This window comes from Somniosus microcephalus, chromosome 2, assembly GCF_052327205.1.
Source record: "Somniosus microcephalus isolate GS21.2 chromosome 2, FLI_Smic_1.0, whole genome shotgun sequence".
Lineage (NCBI taxonomy): Eukaryota > Metazoa > Chordata > Chondrichthyes > Squaliformes > Somniosidae > Somniosus > Somniosus microcephalus.
In genome coordinates, this window is record NC_140988.1 from 95,090,269 (window position 1) to 95,115,151 (window position 24,883).

Genomic DNA, 24,883 nt, shown 5'->3' on the forward strand with positions numbered 1-24,883 from the left:
TAGAAGGTCTAAGAGTTCTTGGAGATCCTCGAGACCTAGCAGACATCACTACAGTCACATAACAAGTAAACAGTCTGAGGGGTCAGTCGTGAAGAAATTTTACAGGACATCATGAAAAAATTCAGCACATTCCACTCTTTTCATGGTCTTCATACCATTCCTTTACCTTTGTCTCCTGGAGAACATTTAAACATCTTAGCGTGAAGTCATTACTAGAATGAATTCAAAAGAACAGTTCTAGGTTACACAGGTCCTGAGAGTGCACATACTCTACATGTACAGAGTATGTTGTTTTGATAGCATCATGAATGTTTCATTAATCAGTATTTTTGCATACAATGAAAAGGTTTGACCTAGTTCAACTGGCAGATATATTGGCATAGAAATCCGATAAGGCCCGTAAATGGACGGTGCCACTGCGGGGCAAGATTTGCTCACGCCCGTAAAAAGTTCACAGGCAGCACCGGAACTTGGTGCTGCCTGTTGATTATCAATATTGTGGAGTTCAGCCCAGCGCTGAATGCGTTGAATGCCCAGCAAGTCTCTGAGATAAGTTGGGACTCGGGGCCAAGACCGTGGGGAAGGTCGGGAGTCGGAGCCAGGATCCGGGGGGGTGGGGTGGAGGTCGGGGCCAGGATTGGGGTAGGTTGGGACCTGGGGCCAACATCGGGTGGGGTGTCAGGGCAATCGGGACTCAGAGCCAGGATCGGGGGGGGGGGGGATCGAGGTCAGGGCCAGTGGGACTCGGGGCCAGCATCGGGTGGTGGGGGGGGAGGTCGGGGCCAGTGGGACTCGGGGCCAGCCTCGGGTGGTGGTGGGGGAGGTCGGGGCCAGTGGGACTCGGGGCCAGCATCGGGTGGTGGTGGGGGAGGTCGGGGCCGGTGGGACTCGGGGCCAGCCTCGGGTGGTGGTGGGGGAGGTCGGGGCCAGTGGTACTCGGGGCCAGCATCGGGGGAGGTCGGGGCCAGTGGGGCTCGGGGCCAGCATCGGGTGGTGGTGGGGGAGGTCGGGGCCAGTGGGAGTCGGGGCCAGCCTCGGGTGGTGGTGGGGGAGGTCGGGGCCAGTAGGACTCGGGGCCAGCATCGGGGGGAGGTCGGGGCCAGTGGGGCTCGGGGCCAGCATCGGGTGGTGGTGGGGGAGGTCAGGGCCAGTGGGACTCGGGGCCAGCATCGGGGGGACGTCGGAACGTCGGAGAGGGCCTGAAGTTTGGAGTCGGGAGTGAGGTCAGAGATGATAATGGTAAGTACTTATCTTTTTTTCATTCGGTGCTGTTTAACGTTTGTTTTCCTGGGAGTAAACATTGTTGGCACTGGCTGCCTCAGACACAAGCCAAATTTGCAAGAAGGAGCAGAAGCAGGCGTTAGGAGCCTTATTTGAATGTTAATGGCCTAACACCTGCTTCAGATGAAGCTAAACGGCGCCTCTTTTTTTGCCCTCACTAATATGGCGTCTGGTGCGGCAAACGGCGGAAGTGGGTGGAAGCTAGGCGGATGCCATTTTTTCCACAAAACCGGCTATAACATCCGATACTAAAGTGCCAAATTTCAGGCCCATTGGATTTAAATAACATTTGAAAATCCAAAGTATGTTAGTGGTATATCCCCTAAAAATACATCTGATACATTTAATCAATCTAGCTGGTTCCAATTAAATAATTAATTTTAAAATACACGCGCACGAATACATCCCTCTCAGCTTTTATATTGATATCTTGTTTGTTAAGAAGCAATTTCCGATCAATTTTTTAAAATATTCGTTCCTGGGATGTGGGCTTCGCTGGCAAGGCCAGCATTTAAGGCCCATCCCTAATTGCCCTTGAGAAGGTGGTGGTGAGCCGCCTTCTTGAACCGCTGCAGTCCGTGTGGTGAAGGTACTCCCACAATGCTATTAGGGAGGGAGTTCCAGGATATTGACCCAGCGACGATGAAGGAACAGTGATATATTTCCAAGTCAGGATGGTGTGTAACTTGGAGGGAAACTTGCAGGTGATGCTGTTCCCATGCGCCTGCTGCCCTTACCCTTCTAGGTGGTAGAAGTTGCGGGTTTGGGAGGTGCTGCCGATGAAGCCTTGGCAAGTTGCTGCAGTGCATCTTGTAGATGGTACACACTGTAGCCATGGTACGCCGGTGGTGGAGGGATTGAATGTTTAAGGTGGTGGATGAGGTGCCTGATGTAAAAAGACTACCGAGCACTTGGTTTGAGTATAAAACATGGCTTTAAGCAACTGTTTCAAAACCATGAGATTTCTAGTTACATCACTAGTCCTGGTTACAGAAACATCCTGAGCAAGCTGGGCCCACACCCGAGTATTTATACTCCTTGGACGGCACTACCAGCTGGCCGCCCAGTGTTACTTCATGAGTCTTGATAAGATTCATGACTTCCTTCCCGCCTGAAAGTTTTGGATGTCCGCGACTTCCTTCTAGTGGATTAGGTGGACCACGAATAGGCGCAGTTTTTTAGATCTTCACTTGTGGCTGGAAGGCACGTTTTCTCGGACCGTGTCTTGGTCCCTGGGTCGCTTGGTCCATACTGGTAGATCAACGGGGCCCATGTCGCCTTGATTGACCTGCGGAAGACTGGGGAGATCGTGACTCCAGGTGCGGGTCCCCACAGGCGCAGAGCTGACGTCATCTTAGTTGGTAGCCGGGGATTGACCGGCGTCCTGGCTTCGGGTGGCCATCCCATGGGAAGCGCTCGGCTCCCCGAGTTGATCCGGTGGAGTAACCGGCAGATCCCTTGATGTCCCAGGTAGGGCGTCATCCTCAAAGGAGCGCAGAGCATCGGTATCATTACCATGGGTTCCTCTACCAGTTGAGTCCGTGAGGCTGGTTGGAAAGGGAGCCAGATCTCGGAGTGAAACGGTGGACTCTCGGCCATCAGGTTACCGCACATGCGCGTAAGTGGGATTAAGGTCCGTTAGTTCCACCTCCTCGATGTGGGGATCGTTATTGGAAGATCGGACGAATCTTCGGAGCAGCATGGGGCCGGGAGCTGCCAACCATGACGGTAGGGATGTCCCATGAGTGGAGCGATGCTGGAACCTGAAGAATCGCTCATGAGGAGTGACATTGGTGGATGTAGAAAGAAGAGACCTGATGGAATGCAACATGTCAGGGAGCATAGTTTCCCACTGCTGGTCTGGTAGGTTGCGTGACCTCAGTGCAAGACGAACAGCGTTCCAAATGATAGCGTTGTATCTCTCAACCTGTCCGTTACCGATGGGATGACACGGTGTTGTTTTGCTTGTGGCGATTCCCTGTTGGGAAAGATAACTTTTGAGTTCGCTTGACATGAAGGAGGCACGCCGATCAGAGTGGATGAAATTGGCCGTACCGCAAAGGGAAAAGACCTGATCGAGGCATTTGATCACTGTGGAAGTAAGCATATTGGGACAGGGGAAAGCAAAGGGAAAGCGTGAATATTCGTCCACCATAGTAAGTAAATAGGTGTTTCGCATTGAGGAAGGCAATGGCCCTTTAAAGTCAATGCTGAGTCGCTGCATAGGCTGCATAGCATGTATGAGCGAGCCATCCGATGGACGGAAGAATTGCGGTTTTAATTCCGCACAGATTCTACAGGTGGAGCAAGTTCTTTTCACATCTTCCGGAGAAAATGGGAGATTTTTAGATCGCACAAAGTGCAACATACGGGTAACGCCAGGGTGGCATAAGTCAGTATGAAGGTCCGCAAGAGTCGAAGTTGACATAGAAGAGCAGAATGCACGCGTGAGGGTATCCGGGGCCACATTCTCTTTGCCGGGTCGATAATGTATGGTGTAGCCAAAGGCGGCCAATTCCATCCTCCAGAGTTGTATTTTGTTATTCTTAATCTTAGTGTGTTTCCGGTTATCCAGCATAAAGGCCACGGAGCGCTGATCGGTTATAAGCGTGAAATGGCGACGAGCGAGAAAATGACTCCATTTACGTACTGCTTCGATGATAGTCGTAGCCTCCGTCTCGACAGGAGGATAATGGAGCTCGCTACCCTGCAAAGTTCTGGACAGAAATGCAACGGGTCGACCACCTTGATTCAAGGTAGCCAAGATCGCCACATCCGATGCATCGCACTCGACCACGAAAGGGAGATTTTCATCGATGGAACGAAGCGTGGCTTTTTTCAGTTGTCGCTTGAGGAGGTTGAAAGCTGAAATAGCCGTTGCCTCCAACGGAAATGACTTTGCATGAAGCAGGGGCTGGATCTTGTCGGAGAACTGGGGTATCTACTTCGCATAATAGGCGAACATGCCGAGTGCCCGACGAAGAGAGCCGAGATTCGTAGGGGGAGGGAGCTCCTGAAGCGGACAAAGTCACTCCAGGTCCGGTTTGATGACACAGTTGCCCACCCAGTAGCCAAAGATGTTGACTGATGGTACTGATTTCACAGATTTGGACTCATTTAAGGTTAAGTTGCGACGACGGAGAACGTCAAAAAATTTCTGGAGGTTGGCATCATGCTCCTTCTGGTCATGACCAGCAATGGTGATATTATCCAGATATGGAAAAGTGTCCGTTAAGTTCTCCTGTTTGACTAGGCTATCCATTGCCCATTGAAAGACGGCCACCCCATTGGTGACCCCATATGGAAGGCGACAAAACTGATAAAGCCAATCATTGTCCTCAAAGGCCGTATACTTTTTGTCAGAGTCCTTTAAAGGTACTTGATGGTATGTGCTCTTTAAATCAAAAGTTGAAAATACCTTGTAGTTGGCAAGGTTATTGACCATGTCATCGATGCGTGGTAGTGGGTAGGCATCCAGGTCGGTATACTGGTTAATAGTTTGCGAGTAATCGATACAAAGACGTTTCTTGTGTTGCTTCAGAGGATTATTAACAACGACGACTTGAGCCCGCCAGGAAGATGAACATGGCTCAATGATACCATCAGCTAGAAGGCGAGAGATTTCTGCCTCGATAAAGGATAGATCATCTTGGCTGAAACGTCGTGACTTAGTGACTATGGGCTTACATCGGGGGGAAAGATTGGCAAACAAGGAGGGCTCATCGAGCGAAGCCACCGAAAGCGCACAAAACGGTACTTTGGAAATAGTAAGCTCCGGCTTTGACCCTCCAAACTCGAAAGTGAGTCTTTTGTGTTGTTTCTGGAAATCCTGTCCCAGGAGCACATCACTGCATAGGTTTTTGAGCACCCCGAGCTGGGTGGAGAAATAAGTGCGGCCATTGAGAATAAGGTTGACAAGACAAAAGCCGGAAGAGTTGGTGGTCAGTGTTGTCAGAGCCATTGCAATTTCCCTGTCCGAGGGGTAAATACGCAGTTTTAACTTACTGACAGCCCGCTCACTAATGAAGCTGTCAGAGCTGCATGAGTCGATTAGTGCACTCAAAATGTGTCCATTTACCGAAACCTTCGTGGCTGCATGGGACAGACTTTAGGGAAAAACAGCTGTGATGGGAGGAGGGGCAGTTTTACCCTTGACAGCTGTCACCTTAGTAGTGGTTCTTGGGGGAGGAGCAGTTTCATAGATAGTAGCTGCAAAACTAACAGGGGCTCTCGACCGGTATACCTTAGAAAAGTGGCCTTTCTTACTAACAGCGGCTCTTGACTGGCATACCTTAGAAAAGTGACCTTTCTTGCTGCAATGATTGCAGGTCGCGTTACAAGCAGGACAAATTTTCCTATAGTGGAATGCACCTCCACAGAAGAAACACTTCCTTCCAGATTGCCAAGATGCCGCTAGGGCAGGGTCGTCATCAGTGAAGGCTTCTAGGGTAGGGTTGTCATCCACTAGGTTAGCGTCATCATCAGTGAGGGCTTCCGCCCGAGACCTATCGAAGGAATCATTAAAAGTGATAGCAGCAGCCCGTGCACGTGGTAAAAGATAGGTATCTGCATTCCTCTTTGCTAAGTCCAGGAAACATGCCTGGTCATAGGCAGCCTGTAACTCGAGGGTTTTATTCTCCAACAGACGCTGGCGTATGAAGGGAGACGTAATTCCGTTAATAAAAGAATCACGAATTAGCTCCTTCTGGTACTGCTCAGCTGTGACAGCTTTAAGATTACAATCCTTGCTGAGCCTGCGAAGCTTTTGAAGAAATTCGTCAAGTGATTCCCTGGGTTGTTGTCGAGTAGTGGCCAGTAGATGCCGAGCAAAAATTTTGTTTGGGGCCTTAACATATAGTCGCTGTAATATTAGGATAGCGGAGTCATAGTCTACACAGTCTTCGATATAGTCAAACACATGAGGAGATACATAATTGGCAAGTATCTCTAATTTATCAGGAACATTCTCACCACACACCCTGAGGAAGTTGTTGAAGGTGCGATACCAGTGTTAGCAGTTGTAGGTGAATTCGGGTCCAGGTCAAGACGGGCGGGTCTGAGTAGTTTGTCCATGATGGATTGATTACTATGTCTGAGTTCCCTTCTACAGCTGAAGTCGTAGCTGGCTGTTCCCGAAATTACTCAGAGCGTGGAGCCGATACACAGTTGATTAAATTGATGTAAAAATACTGAGCACTTGGTTTGAGTATAAAACAAGGCTTTAATTAACTGTTTCAAAACCATGAGATTTCTAGTTACATCACTAGTTCCTGGTTACAGAAACATCCTGAGCAAGCTGGGCCCACGCCCGAGTATTTATACTCCTTGGACGGCGCCACCAGCTGGCTGCCCAGTGTTACTTCATGAGGCATGATAAAATTCATAACAGTGCCAATCACGCGGGCTGCTTTGTCCATAATGTGTCGAGCTTCTTGAGTGTTGTTGGAGCTGCATTCATCCAGGCAAGTGGAGAGTATTCCATCACACTCCTAACTTGTGCCTTGTAGATGGTGGAAAGGCTTTGGGGAGTAAGGAGGTGAGACACTCGCCGCAGAATATCAAGCCTCTGATCTGCTCTTGTTGCCACAGTATTTATGTGGCTGGTCCAGTTAAGTTTCTGGTCAATGGTTACCCCCAGGATGTTGATAGTGGGGGATTCGATGATGGTAGTGCTTTAGAATGTCAAGGGGAGGTGGTTAGACCTTTAATGGGCTTATTAACTGTATTAATGAGCTTCCATTTGGTTTCCTGTTTTATGTTTGACTAATGTGAGTTGATCAGAGGAAAATTTGATTGTAACCCGTTTATTTGTGTATTTTTAACTAACTTTTTTGACATGTGAATTTTTGAACTCATCAAGGTGGGAGACATTAGTGCTGGAGAGTGGAACACTTTCCATTTGCAAATATTCAGGGATGGATTTTCTGAATGGGAAGCTTTTGGAGGCGGGACTGCTGCTTGCCGGGTTTCAGTCACGCCTCCATCAGCTTCTGGCCAATCAGCGGGAATTTCCCGATTGACCTTGTTAAGCCTGCCCGGCGGGCTCAGCAGACCAATTAGGGGGAAGTCAGTGACAGAGCACGTCAATGTATGACGTGTCATCTGTCAAGAACTTTTGAAAGAAGAAATGTGAAGCTGTCAAACACTGACATTCTGTGTAGTTTGATGAGTCCCTGTGTACAGGACTCATCAAACCTTTCGACTTTGCAGAAATCAGCTGGCTGTTGTATTGGAGGATGCAACAGCCAGTCTGTGATCTCTACAATGGAGATGTCAGGGACTCCGGCTCCACTGTGGCTGAAGGTTGTAGGTAGAAACAAAGGTAAGTTAACATTTTCTAACACTTTACACTCACCTCACATACTTACCACTCCACACTTGCATCCATCACTCACCTCTACATCGCACTTTCAGACCCCTCCGACCCCCGCAGACCTCCTACTCACCTCCTACACCCCAGCGGGGTTCCCCCAGGTCGGGAAGCCCGCACTTCAGGACAAAAAATGGGGATAATCCTATTTTCTGCCTGTTAACTAATTGTTAACAGGCAGTTAATAGGCTTTAATCCCTTCCCGCCTCCAAGGGGCAGGATGGCTTCCCGCCTCCTGGCAAGAGGGCACGGAGGCGGGTTTGCCACCCGCCCCCAAATTCTGTAACTTTCCCGGCAGTCCCACCTCCATACCCGCCTCCTCGGGGCTGAGAAAATCCAGCCCCATGTGTCAGTGTAAAACACTGCCACGTCAGGCACAACATGATGAGAAGTACAATAAAGCTGTACACCAGCACAGCCTCAAATTCAGAAGAGCAGAGCCAGCAAGTAAAGGAGACTTACGCCCTATCAAGCTGGGCTGGATTTGAACCCTGGCCCTCGAATTGAAAGACTAGTGTCTACCCATTGTGCCACCTAGTACCATAAAGGTGGTTGTACAGGGCAAACAACAACCTGGTACAAACATAGATTTTTTTGCTACAAAACAAATGTTTAAGGTTTGTTATTTTTATTGCTTGAAGTACTATGTTAAATCTGAATTCAAAGGTGTGGGCTGTCAAGCACACTGATTGCAGATATAACACATCACCAATTAATTCAAAGACATTTACTTCTACAATAAGCTTGGGTAGGTTGTCTTTAACACCGCTCTAACTCAAAGGGATGCTAAATGTGTTCACAAAGTGCTAAAGAGGCAGCACTAAACAACAAACAAATAAGCAATAACCTTACTTCGTGACATAATTGCAGAAGTAATACGGGAGAAATTTGGGAGCCCCCCACCTGTGTGCACAAGGATTGCGTTGCAGGAGGAGACCACGCAGGTAAGTACTGCAAGTGGGCCCACAGGTAAACGATTGGTGGTCGGGGGTTGGGAGATCGGAGGCAGGGGGCAGGGGGATTGCGATTGGAACTCGGCAGGGAGAATGATCGGGGCTTTGGCGGGTGAAGTGATTAGGGTTCAGGGGAGATCGGGATCAGTGGTCAGGGGTGAGGGATATCAGGGGTCGGGGGGATCATGAACGGTGGTCGGGGGTGAGGGATATCAGGAGTCGGGGGGATTGCGAACGGTGGTCGGGGGGAGGAAGATCGTGGGTCAGGGCTGGTGGGAGGGACATTGGAGGTAGGGGTCAGGATCTGGAGGTCGGGAATATTGGGGCAGCAGCGGCAGCGTTCGGGATGGTGATTGTGGTAAGTAACTTACCTTCTTTTTATTCTGGTGATCTTTAGAGTTGGGTTTCCAGATGTGCAGCCAGAGCAAATCAATGTTCGAGCAGGGACCTGAAGCAGGTGTTGGCCCCTTTTTTACATATGCAAATGGCCTAACGCCTGCTTCAGGCATGGTTAAAGGATGCCTCTTGTCTGTCCTTACCCAATAGGACAAGTTGCGAGCTTCCTGCCCGTCATTTTGGTGCTTTAGGAGGCTGCGTAGCGCCCGAATAATGAGGCCCAATTTAACCCCTAATATCTTTAACATTTAAATCTCCATAAGGCAATTTTTTCAGTTTTAGAAAAAGTTTAGGGGGAAAAATTGAGTTGCGCCCCCTTTGGGGCACTAACTTTGCCAGGGCACTAAAACTAGTGCCCCCGCGGCCAAAATTCATCGGTAGCGCCCCAAGAGGGAAGCGGGGCACTACTGGAAGTGTCCCGCCTCCCTATTGGGGCGCCGCGGTACTGCAGGCCTTCCTCCCCTTCTTAAAGGGGAGTGGTCTTGCGCAGCACGACCAGGGGCCCAGCTGGGCCACCAGGATCGAAGTGCCAGTAAAAGAGCCCGGCACTCAAGAGAAGTGCCAGGCTCATGGAGCACAGCCGCCACTCGGCAGGGGGCGTGGTGCTTAGGAGGCCAGGGACGGCAACGGAGGCAGGTGCTGGCAGGCAGCCAGCAACAAAAATGGCTGCCCGGCACCTCGCCTTTAATTATCGCCGCCCCGGTCGCAGGTAGGCCCCCTGAACCTGTCGGATATAGCGTCCGGCAGTAAGTCAGGGGGCGCTACCGAAGATCGCGGCTGGAGTGCGAGCGGGGCGCTGTGCTGCGCACAGTGATGACGTCATCGCCGGCGGCACAGCCCCGTGGGGCGCTAACGGTTATCGCTGCCACTAACCTCCCGCTGAACTTCGCGGGAGGCGTTGGTGCTGCGCCCGGGCGCTAGTTGCTTTGTCTCTTAGGGCGCTAATGGGAGGTGCAAAGCAACCGAATTTCTCCCCCTTAATTTTCATTGGAAAGCTTTAATCTTGACAAAATTCACTCTCAAGCATTCAAGAATGAAATAAGCACTTTAAAAAATACTCCTACGATTCAGATTCTGGGATTATAAATCCAGGTATAACATTATTTCCATCTGTCTTTAAAATTTGCATAATCACCCAGTCAAATGTACAATGATTTTCAGTGTACTCCAGAGAGAGGGTTACCACATAAAATGCAGGAACTGAGAATATAATTTTCCACCCACCTTCCTTAGCTATGTCATAAGCTTTTCTGAGACTTTTGTTTGCGTCTCTGTATTGTCCACTTTCAAGCTTTTTGTCTGCTAGTTCCGTGTAAATCCTCCAGAGATTCGCACAGGCCTGTGCAAAGTGACTGCAGCCATTCTCATCTTGCCATGTCTTTCCCATAGTGAGTTGATAGAATACCTCATAATGCTTAGCAGCTTTATCCAGCTGATCTGCAACATCCAAGTCATTCACAAATGTTAACTGAATCCAGTGACTGATTTTAGCCTTTAGAGATGTTTCATTTCTGACAACCATAATGCTGTGTAATTTAGGTGATCGAAATACAAATCAGAAAATACAGGCTTAATAAAATACTTCAACCTTCCTCAAAAACTTATGTCTTGAAGAATTTAGCTTAATCCTTTAATGACACTTTTAAAACCATTTAAAAGATGGTGTTCAGTCCATATGTTGCTTTTATTTGTAAATATTTTACCAAAGCAATGTATTGCTCCATCATGTACTCCAAAACACAATTCTAGTAGGAGTCTTCTCCCCAATTCATCTGTGGCCTTTGATGTAGTAAAATTGATTAGCAAATTCATCTGAACTCAATTTTTGTATTGTACATTATGTGTTAATTTTTAATTTTTTAATGAAAATGTTAAACAGTTTAATTAGTGGAAGGGGAACATGTGGGCAAATTTGAAGTGTTTTTCACTTAAATGCCAATTCTCAGCCAATTAGCCTTTGCTCTTTTACCCCGTCTTACTAAGTTTAAAATAAATCAGTATTAAATATATTTCATACTGCATCAATACAGTACACTTGAATTTTCACAATAAGACCAGAAAGCACAGAAGGTATTGTACCACTGAACTTACAAATGCTGATCTGCAATTTCATCAATTAGTATTGAACCTTATCTGTAAAACACATGTAATGTAAATATAAGCCCCAATTTTAACTGAGGGCGTAGGGTGAGTGTGGGCCCTGGAGGAGCACTCCTGTTCCTTATGGCCCACAAGAAAACCTTCTAAAAAAAAACTTACATGGCAGTGTAGTCACGTGACCGCTAAATTGTGTACAACAATGTCCAACAAACAGTAATGAAATAAATGACCATATTGGCCCAGAACTTGGTGTCGGGGGCTTGCTGCGCATGCAAGCCCCCAATGTGCACTTACCCGGCGCGCCGACATCTGGAACCTGGCCCGCAGTGGATTTCCTGTCAGTGGCCCGGTTCTGATGTCGGCGCGCTGTGCTAACCTGACCCAGCGGCGTAGTTAGTGCGATGTGCCGGCTGGGATCAGGTGAGCACTGTTCAGCCAATCAGGGGAGGGGAAACTTCATTCATAAGTTTGAGAGTAAGAACTGTCAAACTCATGAGAAGTACTGCACCCCAAAACACTACTTAAACTTTAAATAAAATTTAAAAAAACATCCCAATCATTAAATTAAGTATAAATAAGTTTAAAAAAATAATTTAAACAATAATTTTTTTTTTGGAAAAAAATACATTTTTAATAAAAAGGGTCTAAAACTAAACTTACCTTATTGTAGATACTTTAAAATAATAAACCTGTGGGAAAAAAAATTCTAAATTGCACTAAAACACCACTTACCTGTAAAAATAAATACTTACGTCTGCTTTTTACAAGCGTAAAGACCGGAGGCCTTTACACATGCGCAAATCCCCCAAAACAGAGGAAATCCAAGACGCACGCGCTGCCCCCTACAGCGCACGCGCTAGCCTCTTCACCTCTTGGGTTAGAGGAGAGGAAATGCCGGTTTTCAGCGCATGCGCTGTGCATGCTGAAAACCGGCATTTCCTCCGGCCAGACGCGTGAGTACCCCTTCCGTACTCACGCGTTTGGGGAGGAATTACTGCCCCAATATGTTTTTGTGATGTGGAATAAATGTTGGCCAGGAGACTGGGAGAACTTATCTGTTCTTCTTCACATAGTGTCATCAGATCTTTAACGCCCACCTGAAAGGGCCTATGTTTAGTGCCCCATTAGAAAGTCGGCACTTCTGACAATGCAGCACTACCTCAGTACTGCACTGAGTGTCAGCAGAGGGCTGAATTTTGCTGGCGTTCAGAGGGCGGGTCCACTGTCAAAATAGAAAAGATTGACAGCGGGTAGGGAATCCGCTGTCAACCCGCCTCCACGCGAGTCTCCCAGGTGTCAGGTCTGTCAGCGTTGAGCAGCCCCGACACCAAGCGGTGGAGGAGGCAATTCACATCATTAAATGGATTGTTAACATCCAATTAAGTGTTATTTTATGCCTACATTTCAATTTTACATGCTCCCCCATCGGTTACCCGCTGCTCGGGGAACACGTCAGCTCAGCATGTCATGAGTGGATTCAGCAATGAATTATCTCATGATCTGACAGCTGCCAAAGTTGTATAAAAGATCCCATGTTACAACTGTTAACTTTCAAAGCTCAGAAACTATTGGTTACTGCATTTGGGAGACATACTGAGCTTTCTGCAGCTTGCAAGTGCTTCCTGCCTTTTTTTGTCTGCGACATTTTTGCACCACGCATTCTGAGAGAGAGAGACTTCTGGAGAGATTCAACGCTGTGTGAAGGAGTTTTGGGTACTGAAAAGCACTTTGCAGGTTCATTTTAATTTGACCTTCCTTGCATCGATTTAGAAGAGACTATGGAGGCTGCACTCTGAGCTCTTTCCCTGGGTCTCTCCATTGTTCTTTCCAGCAGAATTGATGTACAGGTCTCTCCAGGCCGAGATTCAAGGCTGCAATGAGTAGGGTGTGGATGGAGAGCAAGATCGACCCTCCCCTTTAAGAACTGGCCGGCACCAGTGTGTCTGTGTTCCATTGCTAACTGACATCACATGAGCCGCCAGCGCTCTTAGGTAGCGCCTCGCTCCTCGGCGTTAGCGCCTTAAGAGAGGTGTGTAGCGCCTGATTTAGCGTTCCAATCACCTCCAGGGGTGATAGAAGCCAAGTTTGCAGTCAGAGGCGATAATTAGCGCCAGGCGCTAAACTTTGCGCATGGCCAATAATTATGCCCCAAACGGGGCGATACCGAATTTCTCCCCCCTACTCTTCGATTTTCCCTCAGATACTGAAAGAAAGCACCTAGCATCTGTTCGGTGTCACTTTTTGACCAATCAACCAAATACAGAAATTTGCTTTGTGGGAAGTGAAGGGCATAAAACTGCACTTTAAAACTCAGAGGTGGCGATTAGATGGTATTGTAATTTTACTTCAATGGCAAATTTTACCTAGAAATGTAGCTGCAATAAACCTGTCAGCCTTCTAATAAAGGTTACTTTTGTTTCAAAAATGTTACCATGTTGTGTTTACAGACATTGGGCTTGAATTTCCAAGCCCCGTGGAGGCGGGTTTGGAGGCGGGAGTGGTGGAAAAATTGCAGAATCGGGGGGCAGGTACCCATCCTGTCCCCAACCCGCCTCCGTGCCAATGTCCCAGGAGGCGGGTACCTGACCTGTGCTGGGAGCCGCCTCTCCGAGGTGGGAAGGGGATTAGTGCCAATTAACTGCCTGTTAACAGGTAGTTAACAGGCAGTTTTTTGCCTAATCCCTATTTTTAGCCCTGAAGTGTGGGCTTCCCAACGGCTCTGAACCACGCCAAGTTAACGAGGCGGACCGTCGGTCTAAAGGGGTTGGAGGGGTCGAGATGTCCGTTGTGCAGGTTAGTGACGGGTGCATGTGTGCAGAGGTAAGTGTGTGAGGTAAGTGTAAAGTGTTTTAATAAGTTTTACTTACCTTTACTTTCTCCTGCAGGCTTCCTTCCTTCAGTTCTCGGGAGTCCTTCAGTTCACCGGCACAGAAAGCAGAATGGCCGCTGAACTGTCAAAATCTGCAGCATTCTGCTTTCTGGTCTGGAGAGATCTCTAAACTGAGTCTGAGTAGAAGGACTCAAGTTAGAAGACAGATTGTCAGTGTTTGACAGCTTTACAGAGCTGTCAAACGCTGATTTTTCATCTGTCAAAAGCTCTTGACAGATGAAATGTCAATCACTGATGTCACCAGTAACCAGGTGTCCCTTAATTGGCCTGCTGAGCCCGCTGGGCGGGCTTAACAAGGTCAATCAAGGGAAAATAGCGTGGGTTGGCCACAAGTCGATGGAGGTGGGACTATAACCCAAAAAGTGGGAGTCCTGCCTCCATCACGTCCCCATTGACAAAATCCAGCCCATTGACTCTAAAACTCCATGGGGAGAAGGTGGTCTCCCTATCTCCCGCTGTAGTTCTGGTGGGATATCAATAGAACCTCCAGAGAAACAGTGCAAGAAGTTGGAAGCAGCTGTTTACCCCCATCTCCTACGCGCAATCTTTTCGAACAATGGAGACATCATGACTGCTTGTAGATAATGGCCATTAAGGTACATGATTATGTTTCTATAGTCAAATATCATCTGAAAAGTAATTGAATGAAAGCCCTTTCTCTTTCTCTTGAGAAAGGTGACTCAACCGTAGCTAACAAGGGAAATTATGGATAGCATAAGATCCAAGGAGAGCACATATAAATTAGCCAGAAAAAGCAGTAAACCTGAGGATTGGGAGCAGTTTAGGATTCAACAAAGGAGGACAAAGGGATTAATTAAGAGGGGGAAAATAGAGTATGAGAGTAAGCTTGCAGGGAACATAAAAACTGACTGTAAAAGCTTTTATAGATATGTGAAGAGAAAAAGATTGGTGAAGTCAAGCATAGGTCCCTTGCAGTCAGAATCAGGGGAATTTATAATGGGGAACAAAGAAATGGCAGACCAATTAAATACATACTTTGGTTCTGTCTTCACAAAGGAGGACACAAATAACCTCCCAAAGATGTCGGGGAACATAGGGTCTAATGACAGGGAGGAACTGATAGAAATCAGTATTTGTAGGGAAATGGTGTTAGGGAAATTGATGGGATTGAGGGCTGATAAATCCCCAGGGCCTGATAATCTACATCCTAGGGTACTTAAGGAAGTGGCCCTAGAAATAGTAGATGCATTGCTGGTCATCTTCCAAAATTCTGAAGACTCTAGAACAGTTCCCATGGATTGGAGGGTAGCTAATGTTACCCCACTGTTCAAAAAGGGTGGTAGAGAGAAAACGGGGAATTACAGACCGATAAGCCTGACATCGGTAGTGGGGAAAATGCTAGAGTCCATTATAAAGGATGTAATAGCAGAGCACTTGGAAAAAAGTGACCGAATTGGACAAAGTCAACATGGATTTACAAAAGGTAAATCGTGCTTGACTAATCTACTGGAATTTTTTGAGGATGTAACTGGTAAAATAGATAAGGGAGAACCAGTGGCTGTGGTGTATTTGGATTTTCAAAAGGCTTTCGATAAGGTCCCGCATAAGAGATTAGCGTGTAAAATTAAGGCACATGGGATTGGGGGCAAGGTATTGACTTGGATAGAGAACTGGTTGGCAGACAGAAAGCAGAGTTGGAATAAACGGCTCTTTTTCCGAGTGGCAGGCAGTAACTAGTGGGGTACCACAGGGATCGGTCCTTGGACCCCAGCTATTCACAATATATATTAATGATCTGGATGAGGGAACTAGATGTAATATCTCCAAGTTTGCAGACGACACAAAGCTGGGTGGGCGTGTGTGCTGTGAGGAGGATACCAAGAAACTCCAATATGATTTGGACAGGTTGGGTGATTGGGCAGAAGCATGGCAGATGCAATATAACATGGATAAATGCGAGGTTATCCACTTTGGTGGCAAAAACAGGAAGGCAATTATCTGAATGGCAATAGATTGGGAGAAGGGGATGTGCAACGAGACCTGGGCGTCCTTGTGCACCAGTCGCTGAAAGTAAGCATGCAGGTGCAGCAGGCGGCTAAGAAGGCAAATGGTATGTTGGCCTTCGTAGCGAGAGGGTTTGAGTACAGGAACAAGGATATCTTGCTGCAGTTGTACAGGGCCTTGGTGAGACCACATCTGGAGTATTGTGTGCAGTTTTGGTCGCCTTATCTGAGGAAGGATGTTTTTGCCATGGAAGGAGTGCAGCGAAGATTCACCAGGCTGATACCTGGGATGGCAGGAATGACGTATGAGGAGAGATTGGGTTGATTGGGCTTGTACTCGCTGGAGTTTAGAAGAATGAGAGGGGATCTCATCGAAACTTATAAAATTCTAACAGGACTAGACAGACTCGATGCTGGAAGGATGTTCCCGATGGTCGGGGAGTCCAAAACCAGGGGTCACAGTCTAAGGATAAGGGGTAAGCCATTTAGGACAGAGATGAGGAGGAATTTCTTCACCCAGAGAGTGGTGAACCTGTGGAATTCTCTACCAAAGAAGGCAGTAGAGGCCAATTCATTAAATATATTCAAGAAGGAGTTGGATATATTTCTTAAGGCTAGGGGGATCAAGGGATATGGAGAGAAGGCAGGAACAGGGTACTGAATTTGGACGATCGGCCTTGATCTCATCGAATGGCGGAGCAGGCTCGAGGGACCGAATGGCCTACTCCTGCTCCTATCTTCTATGTTTCTTCCAGAAGGCCATGGGTTTACTATGAAAAACCCTGATGTCAACATGGGTACCGTGTACAACTTCTTCCACTCAAGGAAACCCTGCCATCCAGTGAAAGCAGAGTGTCCTGTCAAGACAATGCCTCCTTTCCACAGGAAAAGTGTTGAAGCTGTTGCCCACTGCAAACATGGAAATTGTCACTCTGCTGAAACAGGTGTGAACTGCAGACTGCTTGATGAGACGATGTCTCCTGGGATGGCTTGGAAGAATACAATGGCATGATAGCTTCTTGCTGTGGTTACTTTCACTTCCATGGGAAGAGTCATCTCTGTTCTAGATGTTGTGTGCAGATCACTGGCAGCAGATGACACAACCCTGTGGCAGCCTGTCTCGTGAAACCGAGGCAGCAAAGCAAATACTGCCCTGTGAAAATGCAAAATTTTCGGTGCTTTGTAAAATACTCAAATTGTACTCAACAATATTCATGTACATGTTCAGTAAATATCTTTATTGTATACTTATGTATAATGATGTTAAGTTACAAAATTCAGCTGTTATTTGGAGCAGGTTAAATTGATTTGATTAATGTATTAGATTTTCTTTTCTTTTACAATCTGAAGAGAAGTGTACATGGACATGGGGTAACTTCCACAAATTAGCCCTCCCATAAAAGAGCCTTGCATGACGAGAGCATTTGTCATTTGAATGGAAAATCAGGAAGGGTGTGCACTGACCTCTGTGCATAAATTCCCAATATGCGCTTTCATCACATCTATCCCATAGGCTGGTAAAAAATATATATATTTAAAGGGGTGGTGTCTCAGTTTGAAGTGTTTTTCAAGGACCTTTACTATATTCATATGCAGAGCAAAACATAATGGCCCTGAATTTGCGGTCGGAGGTGTACCTCCTGAGTACACCTCCAAACCGCAAAATATTTCTATACTTACCTCCTGGCTCCACAGCTACGGAGAGATCCCTTCTCGGGCCTGCAGGCGTATGCCTGCGTAAAGGCCCATGGATCCCAGGGGCGCATGTGGTTCGCAAGCGTCCCTGGGATCACGTGGACCCGGTCAATCAATCTAAAAGGGGGATTCCTAAGATGCTTATTGGGATTCCATTTATGTACGGAATCCCCATAAGCATAATAGAAATCCCCAAATAAATAAGAGTTCACACCACTTAAATAAAAATAAATGTTCCCATGTTCAAAATTAATTTGAAAAAACTTTAATTTAAGCATTTAAAATAAAAATAATTTTTTTTGAAAAATAAATTTAAACATTTTAAGATTTACCTAAACTAATGTTTGTGTATGTTTTAATCATTAACATATTTTTATTTTAACATTTATTTTAACCCTTATGCTGGTAAAAGAAGGCCTTACCTCTTTCGTGGGCATTCGCCAGGCAGTAGTTGGGCAAATAGCCCAACTCTGCGCCAGCGAAAGTGATTTTGTAGCGGATGTGGAGGAGCTGTCAATGCGAAACTTGACATCGCAAATTCCAGGTTTTCGTGAATGCGCAGCGCATGTGGAAACCCGGAACTTGTGGAGCCTTTCTGAAGGCTTCCGACAGCGTACGCTATGCATACGCTGTTGAAACCACCATAATTTCAGGCCCAATGACACAGATGATGGCATGATAATGTCACCATGTCTCCAGCCTCTTGTGATATTGCATATTTATTAATCTGACCTTAAGTTTTAATAAAAATATGAAAACTGCGCTGAAGAGGTTTCGAGTGTGGCACTTACTGGGAAAAGGATCCACTCGGTGGGGTGCTGAGCTATTGCAGGTAAATTTCCTCTGGGCTTTTCCTGCTCTGCTGCCTTAACTTTGGCAGAAGTTCGATGGAAACCCTGCTTAAGTGGTCCACTGAAGTTACGGAAGTGGAGCAGGAGAAACCCTGAGAAAATTCACCCCACAGTAACCTGGAAGGTCCCCGTTTCAATCTCCAGAATGTGCTGAGTTATCTGATCACAGATGGGGTGACAGTAGGGGAGCTACAACTGGCCATTATCGTTGTGCCGGGGAAGAGAGGGAAAAAAAGTACCCGTGTTTCCAGCTACTGATTGCTATCTAGTATCCCGATAGAAATTGCACATGTGGAGACATTAGGTGAGAACGGGATTTTGTTTTACTGTAATATTTGTCATAGATATCAAATACCTGAGAGGTGGATTTTCTGTGGCATGGTTAGGGTTAGGGAGATGGCCCAAGGAACCCATGGGGATTCCACTGGGTGCCTGCTAATTCTGAGATTTCTTGCCAGTGCGTCAGTGGTGACGTTCACCAATTAGAAGGTAATGATGGGAATGCGTCATCTGATGTACTTTCCATCATCAACGCCTTATCTGCTGCCTGGCATCCAGTGTTGCAGAGGTGGTGGTGACAAGGTTTCAGGTTTGAAAATGAAAGAGTTGCCTTGTCTAGTGCAATCAAATACGGGAGATTAAGAAACATTTCAATGTGCTGCGCCACAGCCGTTTCTCTTCCCCCGCCTGAGGCAGGTGACCCAGTGGCCGTGTAAATACATTGGGAACCCACCAATAACAGTTAAGTGAACCTAAGCCCATAAGATCCACTCACTGGAACCGGTTGGGATTCCTGCCTCATTGGAAAATTCAGCCCCGAGTATTTTGGCTTAAACATGAGGAATAGCAACTTTGGTGACGTACCGGAAAGCTGCCAGTACCTGTGGAACTAACTGCTCATCAACAAGAGTTAGCACCTTCAAAAGAGATGGGGGTTGGGGTATCACTGAAAAAAGAGAAAATAAAATAATTTAAAAAAGATAAAATCATGCACTGCAATAAATATTACTGTCTTTACAACACAACTTCTCTTCTTCTTAGGCAGTTCCTCGGAACCGAGGATGACTTGCTTCCACATTAAAAATGAGTTCTCAGGTGACTGATGAGTCTAATGCGGGACCTACAGTCTCTGTCACAGGTGGGGCAGAAGGTGGTTGAAGGGGCGGGTGGGTGGGGTGCTTGGGTTGACGTGCGCTCCTTGCGCTGCTTGCGCTTGGCTTCCGCTTGCTCCCGGCGAAGAGACTCGAGGTGTTCAGTGCCTTCCCGGATGCTTCTCCTCCACTTGTGCGGTCTTGGGCAGGGGATTCCCAGGTGTCAGTGGGGATGTTACACATTTTCAAGGAGGCTTTGAGGGTGTCCTTGAAGCGTTTCCTCTGCCCACCTGGGGCTCTCTTGCCATGCCGGAGCTCCGAGTAGAGCGCTTGTTTTGGGAGTCTCGTATCTGGCATGCGGACAATGTGACCCGCCCATCGGAGCTGATCGAGCGTGGTCAAAGCTTCGATGCTGGGGATGTTGGCCTGAGCAAGAACACCGACGTTGTTGTGGTATCCAACATAGCAGCTCAACAGTGGTGTTTTTCAGGCAGACTATTCCGGAAACAGCCCAGCTGAAAAATCTCTAATAGAATGATTGGGGCACATGGAATATTTCTTCTTTTAACTTATATTTCAACTACAGATATATCGTTAGCATTCTGTCAAATTTTAATTATTGCTCGGTTGACCCTTTGCAAAAAAAATTAGGAAGCATTTGGATGCGAGAGAAGGTAATAGTTCCAACTAAGTTATAATCATAACAAAGCTCCCAAGTGCGGCTTAGCAAGTGACCGGCTTGTCTGGGAGTGGTAGCAGGGAGGCTTGGTCGATTTTAAAGGCCGGGCCTCATTTGCATGCTGCTTGTGAACTTCCAGATCAAAACGGCCACAAGTTGTTGGGAAGTAGATTGGGGGATGGGGGGAGGAAAACCCAGGGCAGGGGAGGCCCGTGGTTTCCTTGTGGGGCCGGGAGGCAGACTCCTGCTTCCTCGGCCTACAATGAAACTTGTACAAAATTCGCTTACCTAGGTCGCTTTTGGCCCGGATCTAGATTCTGGCACTTGCACTGCTCCCCCACTCAAGCCTCAGATAAAAATAGCAGTCGGTCCTCGATTACGTCATCAGAGCCCGATTTGCATATTTATGCCGGCTTTGGTCAGCCAGATCGGAGTGGGTAAGTCTCCTGCTCCATTTTAATTGCCCCTGGGGGGGAATTAAAATTTCCCTCATTATATTTTGTCAACACTGGACAAGTGTAGCCTTGTAAAAATTATTTCAGACAATTTTATAACTGTAAGGTGATAAAATCATGTAAAGCAATTCCCGGGCTACTTTTGAAAATAATCATAGAATGTTATGGCACAGAAAAAAGCCATACAAACATATGTAAATGACGGGCAGGAAAAGACAAGCTGGTCCATCAAGCCTGCCTGCCCCACAGTCATGATGCCAGGAGACTCCTGACTAGACATTTTCTACACGCCCTGACGCCCCCCCCCGCCCTCCGCCCACAGCCATGCCATCTAGTCAGTGCCAGTGCTTTTCTCCACATGAGCCTTTTAGTCACTCCTCATGCCCTTTAGGAACATATAAGAACAGAAGTAGGCTCTTCAGCCCTTCGAGCCTGTTCCGCCATTCAATTAGGGCATGGCTGATCTATACCTCAGCTCCATTTACCCAGGAGCTCCTCAGGGCCCCACAAGGAACGTTGAGGCCTCCCCTGCCATGGGCTCCCCCTTCCCAAAAGCATGACCCTCCCCTGACCCTGTCCCTGTGACTTGCCTTGTTTGCCATTCCTTCAGTCCAGGCCAGTGGGCTCCTGCTGCCCGAGATTCTGCTCTCATCCGCCGGCCAGCTGCTGCTTCCTTCCCATTTTGTGCACCCAGGGAATATGCAATGAGGCCCAGGTGTCAAAGTCACCCGGGTCTCACGCTGCCAAGGTAGGAGGGATGGGGGATGGCCGCTCGCCTCTCAACTTCCCCATAGATTCCCGCTCCTGATTAAAATCAAGGCTTAAATGATAATGCTTTAAAAGGAGTAGAGGAACAGAGAAATTTAAGGGTACTGGTACATAAATCTTTAAAATTGGCAGAACGAGTTGATAAAGCTGTTAAAATAAAGCAGAGGTTTGTAGGTGCAAAGGTAAAAAGGTACCTTTAAACCTAAATAAATCATTGGTTAGACCACAGTTAGAATATTGTGTTCAGTTTTGAGCACCCTACTTTAGGAAAGATGTCAAGGTCATGGAGAGGGTGCAAAAGTGATTCACTAAGATCATACCAGGGATGACAAGTTTTAGTTATGAGGAGAGATGGGAGAAACAAGAGCTTCTCTTATGAGAGCAGAGGTTAAGAGGTGGACACCATACAGGCGTCCCAGTGCAGCTTGCCACGCCTGGGTGTCAGGAATGTTGGCTGGCTGGGATGCTGGCAGAAGCCCGCTGGTGGGTGCTCAGGGGTGCGATGACAAGGCCATGCCGGCAGCAGCCCACTGCATTTTTGTAGAGCAGGAGCATTTCTGCTCTTTCCAGCTTCACAAAAAAATCAATTTAAAAATGTTTCTGGCCGTTTCTTGATCGAAACACCAGTATACATAGGCCTGCTCCATCCACGTATCCCTTAAAATTGCAATTCGGGTCCTAACTACGTCATTCAGAGCCCGATTTGCATGGGAAAGAAGCTTATCGTTAGTTTCAGGTAGGTGCTTCGGCTTCCCAGCGGTGAGCCTCTGTTAAAGGTACAGTAGGCCGATCGTGAGATAACGGGGTGGTAAGGCAACTGACCCCATTTTTTGGTCCTGTTACCAGCAATTTCCCCAAGTGAAAATTGGCCCCCTGGTGTGATCCTTTCACTTGACCTGGTCTGCATGGATCTGTGGCTAATGATGCAAATAAGCTGAACCAGGAAATTTAAGTGCTATTGACACATTACTACTCGGATCGATTAGCACCAGTTCTTAACCTTTTAGACATGACTTGCAGCAGAAGAGGCTAATTGGCTAAATTTTCAAATAGGATAGATATGCTCCAAAAGAACATTACATTCTATGCTGCATTTATTCTCAGTTTTTCATACAATATATTAGTTCTGTCTCACTGAATTTCTTTAAACACTTTATATTTAACTCAAACATTTTTCATCAAGGGTGAAAGCCTCTTTTATATTTAACCCTTTCATTTCCTTTGAGGATCTTATTGTACGGCCTTTGCTAGTCTGATTTTAATGTATGATCTCTGCTGTGTTGTCTCACGCTTCTTCAGTGCTGCTTCACTTTGTCATTCTTATTGAAGTGTCCTGCGCTTTATTCTTCATAGTTCTTACTGAAGTATTCTTTCTTCTAAAGATTCTTTTGCTTTCTGTATGATTTTACTCTTTTGAAAATATCATACAGAAGCACATTTTATCTTACGGCTCACGCTATAGTTTTATATTTAACATGCTGTATTCAAGGCTGAATTTATGTTGTACTCTTTATCCATGAATACATTTATATGGCTGCAAACACTAACTTATGACTTAAGAACTTAATAATGCCTTCAGTCGATTTTGTCCAATTATCCAGACTTTGTAGTGACTTTGTCTTCTCAGTCACTGGATCCCTTTCTTACTTTGTGAAGTTATGAATCGCTCTGATGTCTGCTCAGATCTAGTGATCTCCTTGGGTTATGCACCACTGCATCACAGTGTATGAGTTGGCATCTTGCTTCCAGGGCACTACCAGTGCTGCTCTTCAGTTAGCCAATAGGAAATGTTATAATTGTAAGAGATTTAAATTATTTAAAAATAGACTGAGGTAAGGAAATGCTTGTGGTGAGAAAGGCTTTTTTTTGCAGTTTGTTGAGGACTGCTTTCTCAGTCAATATGTTACCACTCCAATAGGAAGGAAGCAATACTTGATCTGGTGCTAGGTAATGAAGTGCAGCTGGTAGGTGACCTAAAATCAGTGGAACATTTGGGAAATAGTGACCATAGTTTCATTAGACTTAGCCCGGGACTTTCCTCGGGGCTTCTCCTGCCCCGCTGCTATAAATTCCCTGTAAATGCAGCAGAAACTCCGATTACATGCGTAAACAGGGTTTCTTCTGCACTTCCGGCAAAGTTATGGTGGCAGCTCATGGAAATTCTGGCTTCAATGTAAGAGTAGAAAAAAAAGTTTAGGAAAAGAGAACTTGACTGAGAAAAAGGCAAATTATAGCGAGATAAAAGGGACCTTTTCCAGATTAAATAGGAAAAAAATTAGCAAATAGAACCACTGATCAGCACAGGAAATATTTGAATAGGAGATGGAAAGGCTACAGACCAAAATTTTCCAATAAGCAAAGATGGGTGTATTGAAGACTGTGGTTTCATGGTTGAAGTCGAGAGATTAGATCTAATTTGAAACAAAAATACATTTAATGCTGTTAATAAAAAGTAAGTCAGAACAAGTATAAAAATATTGGGAATCTAAGAGGGAGTATGAGGGGAAATTAATAAAAAATATATAAAGGGCAATATAAAGGCTTTCTATAGGCACATTCATAATAAGAAGATAGTCAAAGTATGGGTGGACCTCTAAGACAAAGAAGGCAAGATTGTAATGGAAAATGAGGGAATGGCAAAGATACTAAATAAGTAGTTTGCCTCAGTTTTCACAGAGGAAGTGGATATTGTGATTGTAGAATCACCAGAGGAGGGTGTAGAACAGTTAGTAGAGGTTAAGACTGAAAGACAAATGGTTCCGAAAGAACTTACTCAAACTTAAGGTAAACAGATCATGAGGAACTCATTGTTACATCAAAGGATCCTGAGGAAAGTTAGGAAACAACTACTGGAGATTGAATATAATTTTCAGAAATTATGTGGAATGGACAATTGTGTCATAGAACTGGAGGGTAGCAAATGTGACACTGCACTTCCAGAACGGGCATAGGATTAAGCCAGGAAACAGTAGGCCAATTTGTTTTACTTATTGGTAAACTTCTGGAGTTAATAATATGGGAGGAACGTAGCTAATCAGGGCCTGTGAGCATAGATTTCTAATAGACATGCTTAACCAACCTTATAGTATTCTTATAGTATACTTTAAAGAAAAACAAAAAAGATACAATAAGGAAATGCAGAGAATGTGTTTAAAATGGATTTTGAAAACACATTTGATAAGATACTACATAAAAAACATATGGCAAAGATAATGGCACATGGAATTAAGAGGAATGTGACCATGTAGATCGGTGGCTGGAGGGCAAAAAGCAGAGTAGGGGTAGAAGGACACCCCTCGGACTGGAAAGATATGATGAGCAGCGTTTGACTGGGATCTGTGGCTACTCTTACTTACTTACTATATACATAAATGATTTGAATTTAGGAAT

At 46.2% G+C, this 24,883-nt stretch overlaps 1 protein-coding gene across 6 annotated transcripts in view; it reads right to left on the bottom strand.

Annotated features, from left to right (window-relative positions):
* LOC147122817 (tetratricopeptide repeat protein 29-like) overlaps nucleotides 1-24,883 on the bottom strand; it is a 547,513-nt gene that overhangs the window by 319,221 nt on the left and 203,409 nt on the right. For 5 of the 6 annotated variants that reach the window (XM_086011395.1, XM_086011389.1, XM_086011430.1 and 2 more), the window contains one exon: nucleotides 10,225-10,437. The exons of the other annotated variant lie outside the window; for it this stretch is intronic. In XM_086011395.1, the coding sequence (XP_085867521.1) occupies nucleotides 10,225-10,437 (213 nt within the window). The remainder of the gene's footprint in view (nucleotides 1-10,224; nucleotides 10,438-24,883) is intronic. 6 annotated transcript variants of the gene reach the window in all.